Below are 24,602 nucleotides of genomic sequence, written 5' to 3'. Positions count from 1 at the left end.
TCAGTCAAAGTTTGTTAGGGAAAAGGTTGACAAGTGATGTGGCATGTCCATACATATGATTTCATCATGCTGATGTGGAAAAATAGGTGACATGGACAACATGTGGCATGTGACATCACATGGACAAGACATTTTCATTCAATTGGAAGTGCACATGTGGCAGTTAATTAATTAGCTTTGTCCAATTGAGAATGGACATGTATCACCAGTAATCTATCTAAAATGTTGGTCAGAGGTCCAAGTGGTAGTCAATGTGGGAGCAAGCCAACAAATACTGGTCAATGGGGTTTGGACCTCCAACCACCACTTTCCAAGACATGGTTGGTAGCGATTAGACCACCAGCGGATGGTTATAACTAATGATGAAAAAGTTCTATTTAAACTTATAACTACTACCATGTGTTGATAAGGGGGCTACCAATGGGGTTGGAATCCCTGACTGGTGCCCTAACAAAATCCTTGCCCATTGGTACACTGCTTATTTGGTTTAATATGTGTAAAGCACATATGCTATTTATCTTATAACTAATAGTTGAGCCCTATTAAAATAAGGTTAATTTATTAATTTGTTAATGTTTAAACCCCCAAATGTGGTGTAAAGCCAAATTTCTAAAATGGCAAAGGGTAGTTGAATAAAATACAAATGGTTAAAGGGCCTATTTATGTAAAATATTGTTTTAGCCTATTTTACGCTAGTTTTATGTATAAAAGCAGGGTAGGAGGTCATTTTTAGGACATGAAAATGATTTAGATGGTTTAATTTTTGAGAGGAACTAGAAGGATGGCTAAGTGCTGAGGAGGAGAGAGAATATTTTTTAGAGGACATATTTTTTAGTCTTGTAAATCGGAGTAGAGTAATGCTAATGTATATGAATGGGTTGATTCTATAACACATTGCAATTGATTTTTTGAGTTAATCGGATTGGTCCACTAGTTGGAATAAAACTTAGAGACGTAGTCCAAATAGGGTGAACTTTGAGATCAAATTGTGTTGTGCGTCTATTCTCTAAATTCTTTTTTGTTAGTTGATTATGTGTTGTTCTTTTCTACATTTTCAATTACATTAATTTTCTTCAGTAAAAGCATTAATTTAACTTTACATAATTCATTACAATTCCTTTGTATCAATCCTAGATTCTTTTTCTCTATAATTTCAATGGTTTTAAATGCATAACCATGCATTTACTACTTGGATTAGGAAAGTATATATGATTTTTGGGATCAATTCATAAAACTTGTAAATCATAAATTAGATCAAGTTTGGTACCAAAGCCTAGTTTTGCAGTGAAATTACAGGTGGTGAATGTCAACCAGGTTGAGGTTGAAACAAGGAGAAGGTGAACTTGAAGAGTTCAATCAAGAAATTGGAAAAAGAAGAACTTTTTCATGAGTCATGAAATCTAAACAAAATCTTTCTAAGTTTGATGCAGAAGCCTTCTAGAGAGCTTTTGTTGAGTCGAAAGCTTTGGTGGACATTCTTCTTTAAGAGAGGCATGAATGATAGTTGAGAAAGGTGGACAAGGCTAAGAAGAAGGAAGAAGCTAAATCTTCATCAAAAGATGACAATGGCAAAGGAGTAGGAGGTGGTAGTGGCCCTCCTAAACCACCATCCCCATCTTCTTCATCTTCTTCTAAAAAGAAACATTCTGTGAAAACACCTTTGTTAAAGCTTGATGTAAAGTTTGATTTTCCTGTATATAATGGGCAATTGGGTGCTAAAAAATTGGATAATTGGCTTAAGCAGATTGAAGTGTACTGTAGGGCACAAAATATTTTTGATGATTTTTCTAGAATCTAGCTAGATACTCTCAGAATGGGAGGTATTGTATTAGTCTAGTGGGAGAGTAAGATCCAAGATGATCTTGCTACATAGGGTAAAATCATTTCAACTTGGTATGAATTTACTTCTGCTTTGAAGAAACAATTTTATCCTTTGGGTTGTTTGCAACAAGCCATTATGGATTGGAAAAATTTTAGGCAAGGTAAAGGGCAGTCTGTGCAATAGTATACACAGGTTTTTAGAAAGAAGGCATTAACTCTTGGAATTCCTCTTCACACACAAGATACTTTATTAAAGTATCTAGGAGGAATGCATTCATATTTAAAGCATACAATATTGATGTTTAGTCCTTCTAAATTTGATGAAGTAAGTGTTCAAGAAACTCATATTGAAGCAGGTGGAGGAAACACAAGTTTCAGTTCAAAGAAGGAATTTATTCCTCCTGAAGGACACAAGAAGGGCAAGAAAGTAGCCATAGTGAAGAAAGAGGAAGGTGACAAGCCTACTTGTTCACATTGTTAGAAGAAAGGACATGTGTAGTGCTTGCCCCTAGTTCACATTTTTGTTACCATTGTCAAATTCCTTAGGCTGATTTTATGCATTGATTAGTTTTAGAGATACTAGATTTACAATATTATAATATTATTTCATGTCTTGAATTACAAATATATCGGTTATAATTGTTTAGTTGATTTCATTTCACATGACGTTAATGATGTTTTGATGATTCCTAGTTAGTAAGTGTGGTTTCTTTCATAAAAATGTTAACATGATGTCTTTAATGATGATTATGTTGTATTGATAGAGATGCATTATTATATGTACGCATTTGATGTTAGACTTGTGATTTTTACGATACTTACCCCATACTTGCATGTGTATGGTGTGCGTGTTTATTTTATCTTTATGTCTGACGTGTTTGATGTGGTTAAGGGAGGGAGTCATAGTTACCTACTAGTCGGGATCTACACGATGAACCACTCCTCGCCATTGTCTGTTTAGTTTAGATATATTATATACATGTACATGCTCATCTTTAATGGAGGATGCAGGTACCAGGCATCGACTTCCTCGAATTGCTAGGATGAGTGTGCCCTATTACAAATGCTCAAATGGTGAGAATGGGAAGATAATGATCAGGTCCAATCCTAGCCATAGCCTAAAATACTTGTCCTGCAAGGAGGACTCGTAATAGACTGTCTACCCTTTTTAAACTCGTGAGTATTTTGTGCGTATGTTGTTTTGTGAGTCTTTAATGAATTTCTATTAATTAAGTCTAATTAATAGATTAAATTAATAACTTAATTTAATAGTAAATTATTATGACATTTTGAATATTTAATTATATTTAATTAATTGAGAAATTAATTAAATATAAAGAATTGAATTTGAAGATAAAAGTTTTAAGAATAAATTTAGAACATGATAATATTTATTTAATTTAATAATAATATATTTAGAGTTCATTTTTAAATAAATGCTAAATATTATTGTTATATAAGTTAATAAATATTTATCAAATTAAACATTCAAAAAAAAAATTTAAGAAGTTAAAAGATATTAATTTATGGAAAAGATTTAAGTTCGCATGAATGAGTTTAAAATATAGAAATTAATTTAAAAGATAAAATATGTGAACTTGATTAAGATATTTTATTATAGTGCGCATGAGATTTAAAAAGTTAATAAATTAATTTAAAGCGAAGTCTAGTGGAAAGTTAAATAAAGTAATTTAATAATTCACTTAACGTGCATGAAAGGAATAATAAATTAATATTTTAATCAAAAAGAAAATTTATTGTGCATAAAAGAATTAATTAAATAAAATAATTGTAATTTTAGAAGTGGTGGTGACAGAAAGCCCTAAATGTAATTAGATTCTATATTAGAGGGTTTTTGGGTCATTATTGCACACATAGGATTCAGGGAACACATTTTTGGAAGGGAAACAAAGAAATCTTTGGAAGCTTTGAAGGGCTTGGATTAGCAAGGGTTTCACCAGATTGTTAGCATCAGATCAAGGTAGGGTTTTTGAACCATTGTAGAAATACTTTTGGATCTCTGTCTTCTTCGTGCTTGTTGAAAATTGTTTCTCAAATTTTGTTGTCTGAATCTTGCCATCCTTCGTTCTGGATCTTTTGCTATTCGATTTCATCTGCGAATCCCGAATTGAAACAACTATTTAGAAAACCTTGTTTCTACAATTGAAAGAAATTAGTATTAAATCGAGATTTGGGTTTGAATTAAAATTGGAAGCTAGAAGTTTAATCTGGGGAGGATTTGAGATTTAAAAAGAAGGTTTTGGAATTAGAAAATTTGCATGATTAAACTTAGTTTCCATATCAGGTTAATAATGTAAAGATTATATATATAAATTATGGAATTTGTTGAAATGAATATAATGAATTTTAACAAATAAAAATTATAATATTATAAAACAATTGTTATCTTTATATTTAATAATTTTAAAATTTTTTTAATAAAATTCATATTAAATTTTAAATGAAATAAAAATTAAATTAAACAAATGTACCCCCACTTACCTGTTCGACCAGCGGCATTCACGTGTACTTGCACTGTGAAGTCGCAGGGTACTGCGATCGGGGGGGGGGGGCAATAAAGTGGCCGCACAACATCTTGGCCGGTGGCTTTAATAAGCCCTACAACGATTTAAATTGGCTTGCAGGTTGATGGGTATTTATAAAGTTTTAAATAAAGTTTTAATCGTAGTTTTATAATATATATATTTGTTAATTAGTATTAGTATATGTTTTTATTAAATTTTAAATGTTATTTAATTTGTGTTAACTATTAATTAGTTTTTCATTTATAAAAATGTTAATGATTTATTATTATTAATCATTTAAATTATGTTGTAATAAATTATTATTATTAATATAATTAATTGATTTAAATTATGATAATGTTTAATTTAAGTCTTAATTAAATTATTAATAAAGTAATGAATTTAGAATTGGGATGAATATTTTATATATTAATATAAATAATTTTATAATTTTAATTGTTTGTAATTAAAATTAGTTCAATTAGGTGTAATAATAAAGTTTATCAGTTATTGTATTATTATGGGTTTAAATAAAGAGGGAATTATTTTATTTAAAGATCATTAGGTATTATTTTGATAATTAAATAAATAATTACCCTTTATGGTTATATTGATTTATTTGGCTTAAAATTAAAAGTAGGGTAGTTGTACTTTTTATTCGAATATAAAATGGGTCAATTGTAAGGGTTAATTGCGAAAACTTAATACTTGAACACAAACACTGGAAAATAAAACCTTACTTCAACTCAACTATATGTTTTTTAATCAAATCCAAACTACGAGATTAGATGCTTTTGTCTATGCTTTTGAATTTTGGAGTCAATTAGATGTTGACCAGTCTAGGATGTACACTAGAGGCTTTGTCGGATTTTATTTATACCATTTATCTGGCTGGATGTCATGATGTGTTTTGTGATTCATATTGGAGATTATATTTATCAGGTTTACTTTTAGAAGCATTTATGTGTTCTTGGATGGGAGAACCATCTTATTATCAGGTTGCCTATTGAGGAACCGAGTTTGATCTTTATGGGTGTTGTGGTATGGGACACAACTATGTTTTTATGTGCTTAGGAGAGGTTGTCTAGGTACGTGACTTGGGAGTGGCTTGCATAGGGGTCCGGGACCCAAAGTGGTCAGTGCCAGGGTAACCTAATGCAAGTTATGTAATAAGTGATAATCTAGTAATTAAAATTGTTTGGGGGGAAACACACTAAAATGATAAGTTAGAGATATTTGATCCACCCATGCCTTGGGTGCTTGTATAGACTAAGGATGAGAATGAGATGAGTGCCTCGTCTTCTTGAGAGGGCCTTCTGGTTTCCACATGTGTGATGTTGGGGGTCCGGGGTTCAGAGTAACTAGTCCAGGGTAACTCAACGCTTGAGGGTTCGAGGTCTATTAAGAGATCAGTCCAGGGTAACTCAAACAGCCATGTGATGACACTCCCTAGTATGTAGCCTGAGTCTCCTCTGTAGATTTGTGTACCTCTGGTGGTGTACTTATTGTTGGATGTGTTTATAGTGGATATTTACTTTCATTGATGAGGATTGATGATTCATGGATGTTGTACTTTTGACATGTGGTTATTGACTTGAGGAGGATATCTTTCGTTGACTTTATCTTATGATCTTGGTATTGGTTTATACTTGGTTCGTGTATGTTGTTTGGTTATGTGGTGTCGATATTGGATTGAGTGGTCTTACTTTTGGATTATTTTATCTTCTTGAGTAGCATGTGTTACCTTTGAGGTAGTTTTGGCTATTAGGGGTACCTTGCCTAGGAATGTTTTATGTTTGATTTGCCGTATGAGGATCGTTCATTATCTTCCCTACATGGTGGGAGTGGAAGCCTGACTAGGTAACCATGTGGTTGGGAGGTAGTGTCTTCTTACCATTTGGGTCCCCCTTCACATTGCCAGCTGTTGGATGTTCGTTGCAGAAGATGTACCTTTATCATTCTTATTTCTTATCTCAGAGACTTCTTTTCAAATGATGTATATATGTTATCATGTATTCTGATGTATTGTATCTATTCTCATATACCCTGCGACATGTGTAGTCAATGTTATTAATTGGATGTACTTTCATTATATTAGCTATACTTATGCTTTACTTATGCGATTATGTATTTGTCATTTCCTTATGATCACGAGACATTGTACTTGGAACTTAAACTAATTAATTTAAAATTATTAAATGTGACTCAATGTAAAGGAACTCTTGAGGAATTGAAACTGTATCTATATTCGCATATGTGTATTTGATGTGTATGTTCACATTGCTTCTGCATTAATGTTATCTTGATGTTGTTTAAACTTTTTTTTAAAAAATAGTTCAATAAACATTGTAACATGTTAGGTTTATTCCTCTTGGGTTCTCGAGCGGAGCATTACAACACGCAGAAGAAGAGTGTTGGAAATTGTATCCAGAGTTGAAACTAAAGTGGTTTAAGAAGGATAAAAAAAGAAAGCAAAAGTCCACAATTCTTGCTCAAGATCTTGGATCAGATTCTGGTGATGAGACAACAATACCGGTTGTAGGTTTGAAAGGTAAAGCTTTTTTTGATTTTATGACTGATGTTTCATATGCTTCCACTTTAAAAAGTAATGTTTTTCCTAAAGATAGTAAAAGGTGTGAAATTTTTCATATAAAGGTGATTTCTTAGAACACTAAAATTGACACATTGAGAAATAGTGGGTCCCAAGTTAATATAATTTCAGAAGAAGTTGTTAAATAGTTGGGATTGGAAATTAAGCCACAAAAGAGACCTTATCCATTAGGTTGGGTGTGCAATGATAATAGATTGTGAGTCACTAAGAAATGTAATATAAGATTTGCAATAACATTTAAGTTCATAGACGAGGTTGAATTTGATGTGGTTGCACTTGATATCTGTGGGATTGTGTTGGGTAGCCCATATTTATAAGATAGCCTATAGGGAACATAATAGGTATCACTTGTTTAAAAATGGAATTGAATACATTATAAGAGCTCATCACAAGAAGAATGAAGGATCAATTGTAAATATAGGACTTTTGAAAATGATAGTAAATGAAACTTGTAAACTAACTCTCATGTCTCCAACAGCCAGTGAGGATCAAGTGTAAGCAGAATCAACTCTTCAACCAGTGATGGTAAAAGAGGATTTGAAAGGTTCATTTTCTAATGATGTTTCTATACAAGAGGTCCAAAATGTTGATACTTTTTTCAATTTTATTAGTTATTTCAATTTTGTTGCTTCTATTTCTACTAGTTGGTACTATGTGGGTGATGGATGTAACAATGAACACTAGTGGATATATGGTCAATTGTATTAGCAATGTTTATGTCATTTTTCATAATGCATGTGACGGTTCAGGTATTTAGAATTTCAGCAGTTTGTATAGGTGATACTAGATAGGTGAGGCAAACATGCCCTCATTTCCACTTTATGTAAAAAAAAACTTTTGGAGGTTTGAAAGCTCTTTTTCAATGGGGAGGCTTGATCCAGAGGATATTTTCAATAAAATTTGAAGTATCTCCAAAACTCTAATAATCAGTACCATGTTGAAGTCCTCAAAATTCAGAATCCAGTGCAACTTGAATGGATGAAAATGGACTCTTTATGCTCAAGTTATGGCCAGTCAAAGGTTAGTCAAACCTTGGGTCAAAGGTTATTAGAAAGGAAAAATTTTGAACTCTCAAAAATTGGTCAAAGTTGGCACCAAATTGAAGGTCTCATTGAGAACTTTCTGATGACATTCATTTCATTGAAAACGGAGCCTGGATGCCAAAGTTATGCTGAGTCAAAGTTTGCCAGGGAAAAGGTTGACAAGTGATGTGGCACATCCATACAAATGATGTCATCATGTTTATGAGAATGGACATGTGTCACCAGTAATCTACCTAAAAAATTGGTTAGAGGTCCATGTGGTAGACAATGTGGGAGCAAGCCAGCAAATGGTGGTTGGTGGGGTTTGAATCTCTGACCACCGGTCTCCAAGACATGGCTAGTAGCTGTTAGACCACCGGCAGATGGTTATAACTAACAGCAACAAACTTCTATTCAAACTTAATAATGCTGGCATGTGTTGATAAGGGGGCCGCCGGTGGGGTTGGAACCCCTGACTGGTGCCCTAACAAAATCCTTGCCCACTGCTACACCACTTATGTAATTTAATATGTGTGTAACACATATGCTATTTAACTTATAACTAACAGCCAAGCCCTATTAAAATAAGGTTTATTTGTTAATTTGTTATTGTTTAAACCCCCAAATGTGGTGTAAAGCCAAATTTATAAAATGGCAAAGGGGAGTTGAATGAAATACAAATGGTTAGAGGGTCTATTTATGTAAAATATTGTTTTAGCCTATTTTAGGCTAGTTTTATGTATAAAAGTGGGGTAGGAGGTCATTTTCAGGACATGAAAATTATTTAGATTGTTCAATTTTTGAGAGGAACCAGAAGGATGACTAAGTGCTAAGGAGGAGAGAGAATATATGTTAGAGGACATATTTTTTGTCCCGTACATCAAAATAGAGTAATGCTGATGTATTTGAATGGGTTGATTATGTAACACATTGTAATTGATTTTTAGAGTTAATCAGACATAGTTCGGATAGGGCAAACTCCGAGATCAAATTGTGTTGTGCCTCTTATCTCTCATTTCTTTTATGTTAGTTGATTATGTGTTGTTCTTTTCTACATTTTCAATTATGTTAATTTTCTTCAGTAAAAGCATTAATTTAACTTTACATAATTGATTAAAATTTCTCTGTATCAATCCTAGATTATTCTTCTCTGTAATTTCAATGGTTTTAAATACATAACCATGCATTTACTACTTGGATTGGGAAAGTATATCTAATTGTTGGGATTAAGTCATAACACTTGTCCTAAATCAGATCAACAATGCCTTTTACTTATAGAGTTTTTGTACAAGAGAAAATTATTTTTAAAGCTTCTACATTCAGCACATCTACAAATTGTTTTAGAAACTTCCTTATCCAAAACCCTTGCATATAAACAAAGCACAAGAGAATAAATCACCCAAAAACATAAGATTTATGCTTTTCTACTCCAAGTCTTTTCTTGTGTAAGAATCAAACTTTATTTAGCAACTTTCCAAGAAAACACAAATAAGACGATAAATTCTGATAAGGTTGAGTCACCTTATCCCAAATAGATATATCATTTCCACATAATAACTTAATGATATTACTTTTAGCAATTTATTTTTGCTAACTTAGATTGTAATTGTCTCATTGAAACTTGCTACCATTTGATATCAAAATTCATCTTGCTGAAGCCATTAATTATTAAGATCTTTCCCTTAGATTGCAATTGTCTCGTTGAATTTCATTTATCTTAAAGATAATAGTATATAAGCAAAATGTGAAATATGAAGATAAAATTAAGCATGGACATTAAATTAAATATTTAATCCATTGCCATTTTAATTTGTTAGACTTGTAGCTGGTAAATTTTCGAAACATCGCTACAATTATTCTTACTTTTTATTATCTCAGTGGTTGTAATTTGTTTTTATAAAAGAGCCTGATATTATGCCTTTCCACATGATAAGTACGAGATGTCTTTGTAAGAAGGCAGCTATATATCACATCAAGCCAGTTATTGGAGGTTTTATGCTATCTATCATATATCTAATAATTGGTCTTTCCAGCTGCCTCTGAATGACCGCTAGGCCAAAGGGCCGCTATACAGAACTGCATGCAAACGTCGGGGAGAACCAACCATATAAACGCATCGGAGGCTGATAGTAGTGTGTGCGGCGTTGTTGGTCGTTAGCTGAAACTTGAGCTTGTTAATTTATTGTGTGTTTATCTCCAATAGCATCAGCAATGGCGGCTGAAAATCACAGAGAGATGAGCGTGGTGATGTTTCCGTGGCTCGCCCATGGTCACATAACTGCCACCGTTGAGTTTGCCAAGAGGCTTGCCAGTCACGGTCTAAAAATTCTCATCGTGTCGACACCCGTGAACATTAAGCTGCGAATAAAGCCACAGGTGTGGGATGCACCGGAGATAGATCTGGTGGAGCTGCCGATGCCCTCCGTGGAGGCCACCCTTAAACACCACACACTAAGCATTGACCGCTTAGGTGGCTGGTGTGGGCCCATCTAACATTTTGTCCCTTTTCCGTTTTCTATTACGGATGTTTTAACTCTCCCTGGGGATACTGACAGCTGCAGTTAATTTGAATTTCATTTTAAATTTCCACTCCCGCCTGTGAAATGGGATCGTACGAACCTGGAAAGATAAAATTTGATTTAAATGAGACACTGACCGGTCTTCAAGTGGTAGTAAAGAGAGAAAACTGTGGCCGATTGCGTCCAGAAGAAGGCGTGGGGAATGCCGAGCTTTGCTGCAATTTTGGGAACCCAGGGAAGGAAGGAATCATAGACGACGCATGATACAGGATTTGGGGAAGTTTTGAAACGGAGGGAATCGAATCCGTGACCTGTCATGGTGTGGTGCATGTGATGGAAGAGGAAATCATTCATGTGGGGATCGAATGGCACATCAGAGGGGATTTCATCGGAAATCCATTCCAACTGAACAAGTCCTGGGCCGCTCAAGCAGTTGAGATATTCTGCAGCCTTTTCAATTCTGCAATGATCGAAATGGAGGCTTACGAAGGAAACGAGTAAACCCTTGGAAGCCAGATTTTTGGCGAATTGAAGCATGGGATTTGTGTGGCCGAGAGTGGAATAGGGCACCACCGCAACATGCCCTGAAAATTTCTCGCTTCCAATCTCTTTCTCCATTTCCTAGCTGCTCCTGGTCAAGAGCACAAAAGCAGGTGTGCATATAAAATTGAGTATGGTGATAAATGAATATCTATCATCTGCGAATCTTTCCTCTATATGGATTGACGTGCAGGTTGGCTTTATTTTATATGAAAGCTGACAAAGATTCAATATCCTAATCACTTATTTCACACTTTGATATATATATATATATATAATTTGAAAGAATGTTTTGTAATGAGTTCATATTTATGTGCAGCGGCAACAATTAGTGGATAGAGTGAAAATCTTGTAAGTTTATGTGTTTTATAAATTTTCGAAGTGTATTAGTTTTTTTAAGAAAACAAATATCGATTGAATTATTCTTTAATTTTCAACCTTGAATAATGATTTTTTTATAATAATAAAAAAACTATTATTTATAAATATTTTTATTTTAATGATCTTAGATGATTAGATGAGTTCTTTAAAAGTGAACTAATATGATTAAAAGATGAAAGATTTAACTTTAGATAATTGGATGAATAATCAATTTTAGAGAGAATTTAATTCTATGATTTAGCATGTGATGAAGGATGATGAAATTATTTTCTACATACACATTTAATATAGGTAAAATGTTAGAAATTGGACATAAATTTGAATTTGGTTTTTCTTTATTTTTACAATTTTACATTTCAATTTTTGAAATTGATATTTCTAGATTTTCTTTAATATATTTAATAAAGTATAAATATATATTAATTATATAATATGATCAAATTCAATTTGTCAAAATAATTCTCTTATTCATAGCAATTTAATTTAATTTTTTTCCAAATTTATATTCATATCAAGGATTCTAAAATCCATATATTCCAATTATTAAAAATAAACAAAGGTAAAACTACATCACAATAGCATGTTAAGATGGAAAGAACTTAGCTATCTACAAGAGGAAACATGGTGGCATTTTTGTTTTTGTCTAAGGATATTCGTTCAATGACAAAGGCAATAAATTCACAATTTGTCATTTATAAAATCATGTATCTATTTAATAAAACAACTTAATCGGTTCCTACTTTTAAGGTATGGTGGTCACAGAGAGTCATCTTTAAACAGTTGCACATAGAGGCATCAAACAAGAATCTTTACTATAAAATTCAATACTGTAGTGTATTATTAATATGCATGATGCAACATTGAAAAACAAAGTTGAGGAAAGAAGTTGAGTGTATAATACTAACTTAAAAATAATGATTGTATCATGTTGGTTATATTCTATATATGGGAAATAAATCTTTCCTGTGTCAATGAGTTTCCTTGTTTATACCTTAGGAGTAGTTGAAGATAATAAAATGGGAATTACAAGACCTTGCATCATAGATTCACATGATGGATTGTTGGAGTTCAATGGAAGATGGTTTTTTGAAGCATTAAGATGATACAAAAAGATTATTTTTATAAGATGGTATGCTTTGATGCAATGTACAAGTAAAAGGGACATGAAAGCCCCAAATTTAAAATGTTATCTAGTGGTCCATGACTCTTACCAAGTTAGAATGATTTGAAATCAATCTATTGAACTGAAAGATGTGGATTGTATACTACAAAACCTAATCAATATGATAAAATTGAGTATTGAATAATCACCAAAAGTATTGATGCAGATGTAAGATCTAAAAGAAGCTGAGGACCGTTATTTACAGATGGGTCATCATTGGCCTTTCTCAAACTCGTAAGAAAACTGTTCACATTGACATTTTCTCTATGACTTTTGCATTCATTGTCAAGGATAACTTTAAGAAACCCCCCTTTGGAGAAATGTATAATTTTTTGGCAAATCAAACATTAGTTCATGGGAAAACAATTAATTTATATTGGCGAATTTTTTTTTTTTAGTCGAAAAAATTGTAATTTTATTGGTGATTTTTTTCAACTATATGAAAAATCTATAAAATCCTGGTGAATATTTCATTATTGATGAAAATCATGGACATAACTACACATACCTAGAAACCATGATTTTATTATTATTATTATATGGATTCTAATTGATTATTGAACTTGAACATTAAATTTATTCAACTTTTATCATTATAGTTTCTCTCTAAAATTGTGAATGGTGGTATGCAAGAAACACCCCTATTATTTATTATCATTGGAGGATCCTAAATCAATGGCTTGAATCCTATTTTGGGCCAAACTTTAAAAGGATACCGAGTTTTTAAAAAAGTTCCAAAAGTAAAGGCACATGTTCCCAATCAAATCTATTTTGAGCCAAAGTGAGAAAGGATAAGAAGTTTCATGGAAAGTCGCTAGAATAGACACTAGTACATTTGTACTCATTTTTCAATGAAAATTAGTCAAATTTTTGACCAATTGTTGTATCACTATTTTTGTGGTCAAAAATTTGACCAATGATTGTATGTGTTGGAAGTTCAACCAATCATTTGGTCAAAATAGGCTTCTTTTGGTGTGAGGACCATTGGTCAAAATTTTGACCAATCTTGGTTGAAATGGCCACCAAACATTGGTCAAAAGTTTGACCAATGTTGGCCCTTCATCGATCAGCACGCCAAACCCACGACCAATGTTGGCCCTTCATCGACCAACATGCCAAACCCACGAACAATGAATTGGTCAAAATTTCCACCAAAGTTTGGTCAAAAGTTTGACCAATGTTGGTCCTTGATCAACCAACATGCCAAACCCACGACCAATGTGTTGGTCAAAATTTTGACCAAGATGATTTTTAAAAAAAAAAATTTAGTGAGAGATAAATATCCAAACTAATCATCGACAGTAGACTAGTCAGTGATTAGTTTGGATATTTATCTTCACGTCTTTGGTGGGTCTACCACCATGTTGAGATGAGATTTCACAGACCTATATTAATGGCACTACAAGTGGCTACAGATGGATGAGGTTCTGATATTGTCTGCATATACAAGTCCAAATGTGATTGTACCTTGATCATGTCCCTCTCATACCCTTCTAAATCAAGCCACTTTAACCAGGGAATTTATAATCCCCAATATTAACACACCCATGATAAACAAAAGACTCCTCAATCACCCTGGAAATAATCTCCTTCAAGACCCCTAACTCCTCTCCAAAATACTTCTCATTAATGATCATAGACATGGGCATCTTGGAGTTTAAGAAGGAGAAGAACCTCTTCATGTTAACACTATTTTACAGGTAAGCCTGCTCAAACAGAGAAGCAATTGCTTTGCAAAATTGGTGATTTTTTTCAATACAGGTGTGTCTCCAAACCCTAGAGTTTTTTTCTCATGATGAAATTGGTTATTTTTTAGAAGCAGGTTATGATTTAAATGATTTAGTTTTTCTTCATGAGAACAGATTGCCAAATGATGATGCACAACAAAATCCAATGGAAATGCATGCACTGAAACAAATACCAAGAAAAAATGAAAATGAGATTCAAATTCCAAATAATAGTGAAAATGAAATGCCAATTGAAAATAACAATGGTATGAATGTAGACATGGAAACACCAATTAATGAACAAACATGTCAGAATGATACTAAAGTGCATGAACATAATTTTCATTTTCCTAGTGATGTGCTAGATAATCTTGAGGGATTGGTTTCATGGAGACAAATTAGGACACATGCTAATAGATTACATAGACATTTTTTTTATAATAAGAAATTTGGGTTTCAATGTCAGTTGATGTTGCAACTAATTAAAATGTTTAAAATGTGAAAAGTAATGAAAAGGTTAGGAATGTATGCAAAACCCAAGAATAAAAATGAGTCTTTAAAACAAGTTGTATCCATTGTTGCTAGTGCCTTTAATGTTATCAGAAAGAGAAGTTGCTCTAAAGATAAGAATGCAGCACGTCAAGCAATAACAACAGCTTTAGTTAACAAATCAACTATTGACAAAAGATTGATTAGTAACATATAAGCGGATATCTTAATGTGAATCATAAGACTTTAGAAAGAGTTGTAAAGAGAAGGGTTAACTTTGAATGTGATCGAACAAATAGTTTGTGGACTTCTAGTGGTAGACTCTCGAGATCTGATATGAAAGTTACTAGTGAAGTCAAAATTTTAGGAGTGTCTTCCATAAGTTTCGACATTCCCTCTCCTCCTATTGATGTTCAGCATTAGTATTGTCCTGAATAATTTGGTTTTGAAGGGATTCCAACTTCCTCTCAGTAGATTTCTTTTCTTTGGAGATTTTGCGAAAAGAAGATTTGCTCCATCCCTGCACTTCTTTTTGGATTCTTTCAATTTTTTTGGCGATATGGAACATGGTCGTTCCCTCAACCGGGTCCTTCCACCACTACACAATACAATCTTTGAACTCAGTGTGTGAGAGCCACATGATTTCATACCTAAAAGGCCTCTATCTAGTAGGTTGATTCTCCAACCATGAGAACACTAGTAAAGAGTGATCTTCGAAATGGTCCTTGGCTTTGCCTTTAAGGAAGAATGTTGACGAATGTCCCAACCAGAAGAAATAAGAGCTCTATCAAGTCTAACTTGAATTAAATATTTCCCGAATCTATTAATTGACCAAGTGAATGCAAGACCTTGAAGATCAATATCAATCAAGTCATTCCTTGCAAGAAAGCCCTCCAAATCTTGCATACTATCAGAAAAGTCTTCCAAACCCCCCATTTTCTCCAACGGATATAGAGGGGTTTTAAAGTCCCCCATGCACACAATTCTTTCTTGTCTCATAGTCTCAACCACTTTAGTAGCCTCATCCCAGACAGCTAGTCTACCATTCCTAGTGTTAGGGGCATAGAAATTGAAAAGATTCCAACTAACAACATGGAAGGTGAAACTCGCGACCACAAAATGGGGATTAATATAGGTGATCATTCCCACCACCTTATCTAGGTTCCACAATGTGGCAATGCCACCAGAGGCGTCATTAGCCTCACTGTAAGCAAATTTAGCCCCTAGTCAAATGTAAGTAGCAACTCTAGAGAAAACCTTCTCAGTTATTTTAACTTCCTACAAAAGAATCAAGTTAGCCTTCAGCTCTATGATCTTTTTTTTTATTTCATACTGTTTCCTAGGGCTATTCAACCCTCTCACATTCCAAGATATCAACTTTATCTTTTACGATATTGAGTTTCCTTCAGGGTATTTTGTTTCCCTTGTGCTATATCCTTCTTTGTTTCCTTTTGACAGACATTCCTGGTCAGAGGTCTCCCAATCCTTGATGATGACCCTACATCCACCTTATATTCTCCTCTAGGCTTCCGCTTTGAGACTGTCAAGTCAGCATCATTGTTGAGAAGGTCAAGATTTGGTAGCTCAGTTGTGGGGGGAAAGCATTTCAACAATACCTGGGAGTGAAACCATGATTCTGTCATCAATGAACAATGATCTATTCCCTAAGAGGAGGGGTGAACAACATGAAGTAGCACCACTGTCAGCTTTCATCGCTTTAAACATCTATCCATCTCTAGGTTGGAACAATTGTAGAGTGAGCATGTCAAAGATCCCCCCCTCTTCATGGACAACAGTATCATCTGTAATAGTTTGGGCTTCTCCACCCTATCCAACGACATCCTCCTTCACAGTGGTTATTTCCTTCTCACCATTTTTCTAGGGCTTTCAACTAGGTCCTAAAAGGCCTCCTCATAAGTTTCCTTCAGGCCAGTCGATTCCTTATTCACTGGGCTTTCAGCCTTTTCATCCCTCTCAACAATTTTTGAGCTTTCAACCACCACCACTCCCGGTGAAGACACTTTACCTTTGAGTTTGTCACCCTTCAGACAATCCACAACCAAATGGCCAAATATGTTACACTTTTGGCAAAAGGGGGTTGCATCCTCATAGATTATCGGTTGTGACCAGTTGCCCCATTTAGATTTTAGGTCAACCATTGTCGACAAGGGTTTATTCATTCCAACATTGATACATAATGTAGAAAAACTCAGTTTAGTTCTAGAACTAGTCATATTTTCCATTTTGATGAACTGGCCAAAGGAGTTGCCAATCCATCTAAACACCCGCTCATCCCAAAATTCTAAAGAGAGACCAGGCAACCTTATCCAGATCGAAGCATACTTGTAGAGGTCCCTCTCTTGGTTGAAACTTGGCTTCCATTTTGCCATCAGCAAGGGGTGTTTTCCAAAATTCTAGGAGCCTGCCATGACTGAGTCACGATCTTTTTCCGCAGTAAAATTGAACAAGAAAATGGGGTCAGTCATAGCATAGATGGACACTGACCCCGAGAGTTTCCACTTCATAGAGCACCACTTCCTTACCATATCAACCGTGGATTGAAATGAGACAAACTTTCCAACAAGACAATGAGTAAAGCCTGAGGCGATCGAGTCGACCATTGAATCTGGAAGAGAAATCATGGGACCAATGGCCCCTGAGGAGATCACGGGTTTCACACCAGAGTCCACAGGAACCTTGGATCCAACAACAACCCCCAACCAGTTTGACTTAGGGGACTCTGCCGATACAGCCGTCAATGAGGGACCACCAAGGGGTTTGGGGCCCAAACAAGCACAATCATCAAGGACAGTGCAAGGTTCCGTTAGAGGAATATCTTCCTGGAGCAGGTCACAAACATTTTGGGCCTTAGCAAATAAAACCAGTTCCAGATCCAGACACATAGGGCCCGTCGGCTCCAGCGGGGGGGAGGGACCATCCCCCCGAGATCAAAGAGGGCATAAGCTTGGGAGGAAGCCAAGAGCAAGAAAAGAGTTGCAGAGCCTAGTTAATAATAATAAATAGTTATATTTTTGCGGGCATCTAAAAGATACACCATTATTCATAAGTTGAATGTGTAGTTGAAAAGTTATTGTGGAAAGTTATAATTAATAAATTGTCAGTATAATAATCAATATATAAATAGGATCTAGATGTTAAGTACAATCATGTGTTTTCTTGGGTAGCTTCTAGGTTTTGATGTAGATTATCCTCTGTACTGCACTTTGTGTTGCAATCAGTTATGAACAGAGTTTTTCTTTCTGGTTCTTTTCTCCGGGAGCCCTCTTTTGAACTAGGTTTTTTATTAATATAAATATAAAGTTTCACAGGAAAAAATATTAATAATAAATATAATAATAAAAGAGTCTAAAAAATTAAAATTTGTTATATGTATGCACCATATAACTAGATATTATTTAAAACATATAATAGATCTCACTCTTCACTTGTATAGGATCATAAAAATAAATTAATTGAAAATCTAATTTAGCAAAAAAAAATTATTTATGTTAATGTTACAAAAATATATTATGTTTTTAAAATTTGATATTGTTTTTGGTTGAAACCAATATATTGATGTTGAGTGCATTTTTATAATAGATTTCACCTTAATATTTACTTTTTCAACCATTCATATGATGTAATGTGTTTATAAAATAAATAAAAATATAATTATTTTAAAATAATCATATTATGAAATATGTTTAAGTAATATAATCTACAAATAAGAAAATAACTCCCCACAAATCTAGCCGAAAAATTTGGAACTAAAATTGGTGAGAATTAATTGAGTTTACAGATAGAATGAATGCAATAGTCACCAAATACAAGGAGTTCCAAATAGTGGTTGGTATTTTTCATAGTTTTAAATGATATTGTGGAAAGAAAAATTGTATTGTAAACGATAATATGTTATTAGAAAATATACGATATATTGTAATGTATTTATATTATTATATTATATTTAGATTATATAATAACATATTTTAGGTATTTTAAATTGTAATACTAATTTGTAGAAATTTTATATAAAGATAATAAATTTTTTTGTAATATATAAATTGTTAGTAATGAGTAGTTTTAAATTATATAGTTTTATTTATAATTGTATATTTGTAGTTTTATAATAAAAATATATTACTATAAACAACTCATAAATAATAGTGAGCAAAAATTTGGCCTACAAAAATGGAATATAGAGGAGCCTTGGAAAAAAGACTCAACACAATCAATTCAACCAATAGTATTTGACATGAATAAATTATATAATATTGAAATGAAAATTAATAAATAAATATCAAACTTTCCAAAAGTTTAAAATATAAAAAAATAGTAGTTGTTGATTGTGCAAATACAATAATCAAAAAATGTTTTTGAGATATTATTTTTATAGACTTATTTTAATATGTACTAGCAATATATAACCTAAGCATATAAAATATATAGAAGTTATAAATAAATAACAAATTTTTTGATATATTTTAATTTTTAAAAATAATTACTTATTAATTGAATTTTTCCTAGAGTGAAAGTGCGTAATTACAATAATTTCTGAACTATAACTTAAAATACATGTCACTTGTTCCAATACCAAAGAATAATGCTTTACTACATTATAAGTTCAAAATCTTAATAAGCTAATAAAATTAGTTTAAAATTTTTACAAAATATTTAATATATTTTAAGAATGTTCATTTTCAAAACTAAAAACACAAAATATAAGGTAATAGACTATAATAGACTATATTTTACAATTCCACCACCAAAAAGACTTTTTCAAATATTATTTTTCCAACATCCCACAATAGGAAAATTTTCCAAAATACAATATACAATTTTTAGAACTTATAGAAGGAGAGGGGACATCCAAATTGTTCAAATTAAAATATATTATTTTCCTAACTAATAGTATGCAAAGAGTTCAAATTAGAAAATACAATTTTCAAAACTTTAGAGCACAAAAAGTCCAAATTAAAAAATAAAATAAAATAAAACATTATTCATCATCAACGCTGTTGGCTCAAATCCTAATATATTAGACTTCCTTATTTTTGTTATACTAGTTTTTTTAACTACTAAACTAAAATAAATATAAAACTTTTACTATATATATATTTCTTTTTTTTTTTAATTCAACTTCACCAATAGACCAAGAGTCTATTGACAAATATTTTTTCTCAATTAGTCAAATAAAAAAAACCAATAAGATTTCTCCATTTTAATTATACTAATTTTTCAACTAATTAACCCAAAATTAATATAAAAATTTTACAAAATATTTATTAAAAATGTCTATTTTTTCAATTACCCAAATCACAAAAAAGGCCTAAAATAATAGACTCAATTTCCTTTTGACCCAACTAATATCAATATTTTCCACAATCAACAAATATTTATTTTCCCAATTTTGTACAACAAATAAAAAGTTCTACTAAAATAAAATCATTAATTGCAAATTTTGTAGATAAAAATGAGAGGTACCAATAGAATTTCCACTTTAATTACATTACTTTTTTAATGGATTATAACGATAATTACTAAAGAAAACTAAACTATTATAAAATTATAATAATTAGTAAAGAATATTCATTAAATTCAATCTAAAACTGATTAGGGTTTTGCTTCCCCCTCTACTTTTCTTTCAGCATGCTCGATAATGCCCAAAGTTCATATAAATTTTCTCAGACAACACTATCAGATTTATTACTCATTTTCCCTCTTTTTTAAGCTCACCCAAATTTTCCCGTTGAATTTCATTAAATTTTCTGCGACTGCATTGATGATTTGTTATTACTCATTTTCTCTCTTTTTCTAAGCTCACCCAAATTTTCTAGTTGAATCCCGAAAATTTTTCTGCAACTGCTTTAATGATTCGCTTTAATTTTCTGTTCTAAGATTTTTATCCTTAGATTCACTTTTCCAACAATTAAAATACTGAGACTGGCGTACCAGACTACGGTTATGTCCAACTATAACATTATCTGAGGCCTAAAATAAAAAAATACATTATCTGAGATTAAATCTCTAGGAAGCGTCCGTGCGGACCCTCGAAACAAAAATCATGCTACAAAAATTCAAAAAGCCCTATGATGGCAGAAAAGGCAACCGTACGACGAGTTTCCAGCTAATCAACAAATTAAATAATAAAAGACCGAACAGTTTTGTAAACCAGAGGAAACAAAATATATACCGCTGTGAAAAGTACAAAAGTGGCGACCACAACATCAAACCCAAAAACCACTCGCTAATCAGTTTTTCTCTACTAATGTGAAAAATCTGTATTGTTTACATGATATACTTGCATATTCTATTTACATATTACAATGAGAACTGCACATGTAAGGTACTGTAAAATCCGCAGGCGTAATATTTTCCACCCGCTATATTTTTATTTAACCTTCGCAAGGCTGAAAAAATGAGACGGAGGAGTCTCTGTTATATGGAATATACTTACGCGCATTTGACTGCAGAAACAGACAAGGGATATTGAAAAGAGTTGGCGTACTGGAAGGATATGGAGCCTCCTGATTTTAACGGCTTTCCATTGTTAACCAGACAGTCGTTGTATTTTAAACGCTTGAATATCTTGGGATTTATGAGTCGTGCGGAGCTGAACCATCCACATGCGAGGTGGATTCCTGCGATTGGGCAGCCTGTCACGCACACATTCATTATTTGGAGTGTGTATACGGGAATGCCGCTCGGCATCGGAGTGGTGGCTCCTTGAAATACTGCTATGTCTTCTTTTGCACGTGATTCTCCTATCTGCTCTGAGCTACCTGCATATTTGGTCAATACAATGGTCAGGTTTAACGCTATTTAGTGTTTTTGAAGGAAGGTGTGAAAATGGCGTTCCCGTGATTCGACCTATCGACATCCAGCAGCCTGTGGTTTTCGTAGCTGGAATTCGCATCTTTTGACGCGAGATTCGATGCGCCGAGGTAATGGGAAGTTCTCGTTCCTGAGAGGCCTGCAACAAAAAAATTTGAATTGTTATGCAAATGTTGGAAAATATTGGCCGAAAATATTGGACCGATCGAGTCAGGATTTCTTTGATTGAACCGTTTCCAGTTGATGTTTATTAAAAAATCACTAGATGAAATTTGCTTTGTAACAAAAATTTTAATATTGTGCAAATAACCCCTTCTCACAGGCGGGAGTGCAAATTGAAAAATGAAATTCAAATCTAACTGCAGCTGTCCCTATCACCGTCTAACCGCAGCTATCCCTATCACTCGCGAGAGTTAAAAAGATCCGTAACGACAAACGGAATAGGGACAGAATGTTGGATGGGCCCACACCAGCCACCTAAGCGATCAAAGCTTAGTGTGTGATCTTTAAGCCAGGCCCTCCGTGGAAGGGCTGCCAGAAGGCGAAGAATCATCCGCCGGTGTTGTAAAGAGAGCAGACGGGCCACAGATACTGCCTTTACTCACAGTAGTATTGGACCTCATGGAGAAACCCTTCGAATCGTTGTTGCAAACGCTGTCGCCAGACTTTGTGATATACGATGTGTTGCAACACTGGGTTCCTCGCGTGGCTTCCAGGCTGCCAAAACCCTCTGTTCCCATATTGTTCGTCACACCGGGGGTGGCCGCCTTCAGCTTTCTCGAAGGCCAGCTAAATGTCACATCGGGAAACCCTTGCGTTGACGATCTGACCGTAACTCCACCGGGATTCCCTTCGCTTAATATTCACTTCACGCTGTTCGAGGCGCGGAGGGCCATGGAGCTGATGTATAGCAAGGATGCAGGAGCTGGGCTTAGCATTGTTGAGCGCTGCATGCGGGAGAGTTGGGCGGTGGCGTGCAATACCTGTTTGGAAGTGGAGGGAGTTTACGTGGAGTATTTGCAGAGCCTCGTGAAGCGGCCGGTGTTCCCTGTTGGAATACTCATGCGTAAACTCCCTCCGCTCCCCGTTGATGACATTTGTTTGCAGTGGCTCCACGGGCTGCCCGATGCTTCCGTTGTGGTCTTGTATTTCGGTAGCGAGTGCATCCTCACCCGCCAACAGCTCGATGCAGTTTCTATGGGATTACAAGAGAGCAATGCATCCTTCCTCTGGTTTCTGCCTGCTAGAAATGACTTGTCACAAAGTTTCTTAGATCAGATCAGGGTATGTTGGGTATTATTAATTCTTTGGACTGCTTAACCATCATACACTAAGACTTGATTCCTAAGTTAAAAGTGTTAAATAGTCAAAATTGACTTATTTTTCTAAACTTAAGTTATTCTTTAGTGTATGTTTAAGGGTGGCAAATCATTAGAGATTAATTGTTTCTATGTTCACACATGTCTTAAAATCTATTAAGTTTGAATGTGTTCCAATTTTAACTGCTTGATTTTTCATATAGGAAAAGGGATTAGTGCTGACAAAGTGGGCTCCACAGTTGCACATTTTGAATCATCGTTCTACAACTGTATTTGTAACCCATTGCGGATGGAATTCTGTAACTGAAGGCATAAGGTTTGGTGTGCCATTTATAACACTTCCAATGCAATTTGAACAAGGGTTGACTGCAAAGCTTGTGCTTGAGCTGAAGGTGGGAGTGGATGTGAGAAGAAATGAAGAGGATGGATCTTTTACTAAGGAGGACATTAGTAAAGCAATTACAATCATTATGAGCGAAGAAGGAGCACATATCAAAGGAAATACCAAAAAGTTAGGCGACAATATAGCTAACAACAATTTTGAAGTTTGTGAAAGAATCATAAATTACTTTGTTTCTATGCTTACAACCTTCAATAAATAGCTTGATCAATGGGATGAGCATTGCGTATATTTTCACAATCTTTAGAAATTATTACACGAATAATATCCTCTATATTGATCCTTTCAACTTTAAAATCATATATTGTGTGTGCTAGATTGTTATATTGTGTGCATTTGTTGTAGGAATCATATTAAACTTCACAAGTTAATATGATTCTTTGGTTATGCATTTAACAAGTGGACTAAATAGTCTGCATGCAGCTATTTGTCTATGAAAAGAAAAATTGTAAGAAGGCTTATACGAGCCACCTTATTTGTCTATGTATTTCATCCCATCAATCCTCATATATGGCTTGCATTATTTTCCAATCTCTCGTCTTGCTAGAGTGACATAAAAAAAATTGAAAAATGTGTGTTAATTGTGTTTTGATGATCTAGTAAAGAGAGATGTGTGATATATGAAAGGAGAGAATCATCTTTATTCAAGTGTGATTATAGATCCACATGAGTCTCATTGATAGGCCTAGTATATCAAGGATTAATGAATATAAGACTTCCTCTTGGTGATGAATGAGGAGTTTCTCATGACAGGATTGGTTCTTTCTTCTACATTTTACTCAAGAGTAGGCAAGGGCAAAGCACCTAGCATACCTCACAACTACTAAAATATATCCTTGAAAAAAATTTGTTAGAAACAATAGTCCACCAACGTAATTGAGAGGGTGGAGGGGGTAGGGTGAATCAGTTATCCAACAATTAAAACATTTAACAACTTTAAACAATCTTATCTATTCAACCAAAGTAAATTTTAACCATAACCAGATATACATAGACAATTACACTAGATATTTTAACTAGGGAAACCCTTGATCAGAGGGAAAACCCTAGTAGGAGTGATATCCACAAGCTGATGTACTATATAAACATTCCTTGTTAGAGGATGGGCATGTGTGACTCCAACCTTGTTAGTATTTATACCAACCTTGTTAGGAGTTGTAAAAGATAGAAGAACCCATAGTCCAAATAGCTTCTAGGGAAAGGTCATCGAACTCACTATCCAACTGCTCTCTCAACTATTCCTTGCAGAATAATT

The 24,602-nt window shown here is 33.8% G+C and overlaps 2 protein-coding genes across 2 annotated transcripts; one reads left to right on the top strand and one right to left on the bottom strand.

Moving 5' to 3' along the window:
• Window positions 1-10,190: 10,190 nt before the first annotated feature.
• LOC149560213 (cyanidin-3-O-glucoside 2-O-glucuronosyltransferase-like) lies at window positions 10,191-23,549 on the top strand. The gene is made up of 3 exons (XM_089823578.1): window positions 10,191-10,396; window positions 22,144-22,912; window positions 23,151-23,549. Exons 1-3 carry the CDS (start codon window positions 10,191-10,193, stop codon window positions 23,547-23,549), a joined length of 1,374 nt encoding a protein of 457 aa, XP_089679704.1.
• LOC149560214 (TPD1 protein homolog 1-like) lies at window positions 21,248-21,710 on the bottom strand. Its single transcript, XM_089824147.1, has 2 exons — window positions 21,665-21,710; window positions 21,248-21,612 (listed from the first exon to the last, which is right to left on the bottom strand). The coding sequence occupies exons 1-2, from the start codon at window positions 21,708-21,710 to the stop codon at window positions 21,248-21,250; spliced, it is 411 nt and encodes a 136-aa protein (XP_089680273.1).
• Window positions 23,550-24,602: the final 1,053 nt, after the last annotated feature.

This window comes from Cupressus sempervirens, chromosome 4 (genome assembly GCF_028749045.1).
Source record: "Cupressus sempervirens isolate cs-2001-9-10 chromosome 4, ASM2874904v1, whole genome shotgun sequence".
NCBI classification, from domain to species: domain Eukaryota; kingdom Viridiplantae; phylum Streptophyta; class Pinopsida; order Cupressales; family Cupressaceae; genus Cupressus; species Cupressus sempervirens.
Note: the sequence above shows the minus strand (reverse complement) of the source record. Positions and strands in the feature narration are given on the sequence as shown.

What these genes read in the sequence shown, in the direction of transcription:
- LOC149560213 (XM_089823578.1), top strand. Translation starts at nt 10,191, where the DNA reads ATGGCGGCTGAAAATCACAGAGAGATGAGCGTGGTGATGTTTCCGTGG. An exon ending in GATCTGGTGGAGCTGCCGAT is followed by an intron (nt 10,397 to 22,143) that starts GCCCTCCGTGGA and finishes TCTTTAAGCCAG; the next exon opens with GCCCTCCGTGGAAGGGCTGC. An exon ending in GTTTCTTAGATCAGATCAGG is followed by an intron (nt 22,913 to 23,150) that starts GTATGTTGGGTA and finishes TTTTTCATATAG; the next exon opens with GAAAAGGGATTAGTGCTGAC.
- LOC149560214 (XM_089824147.1), bottom strand. Translation starts at nt 21,710, where the DNA reads ATGCGAATTCCAGCTACGAAAACCACAGGCTGCTGGATGTCGATAG. An exon ending in AGGCTGCTGGATGTCGATAG is followed by an intron (nt 21,613 to 21,664) that starts GTCGAATCACGG and finishes AACACTAAATAG; the next exon opens with CGTTAAACCTGACCATTGTA.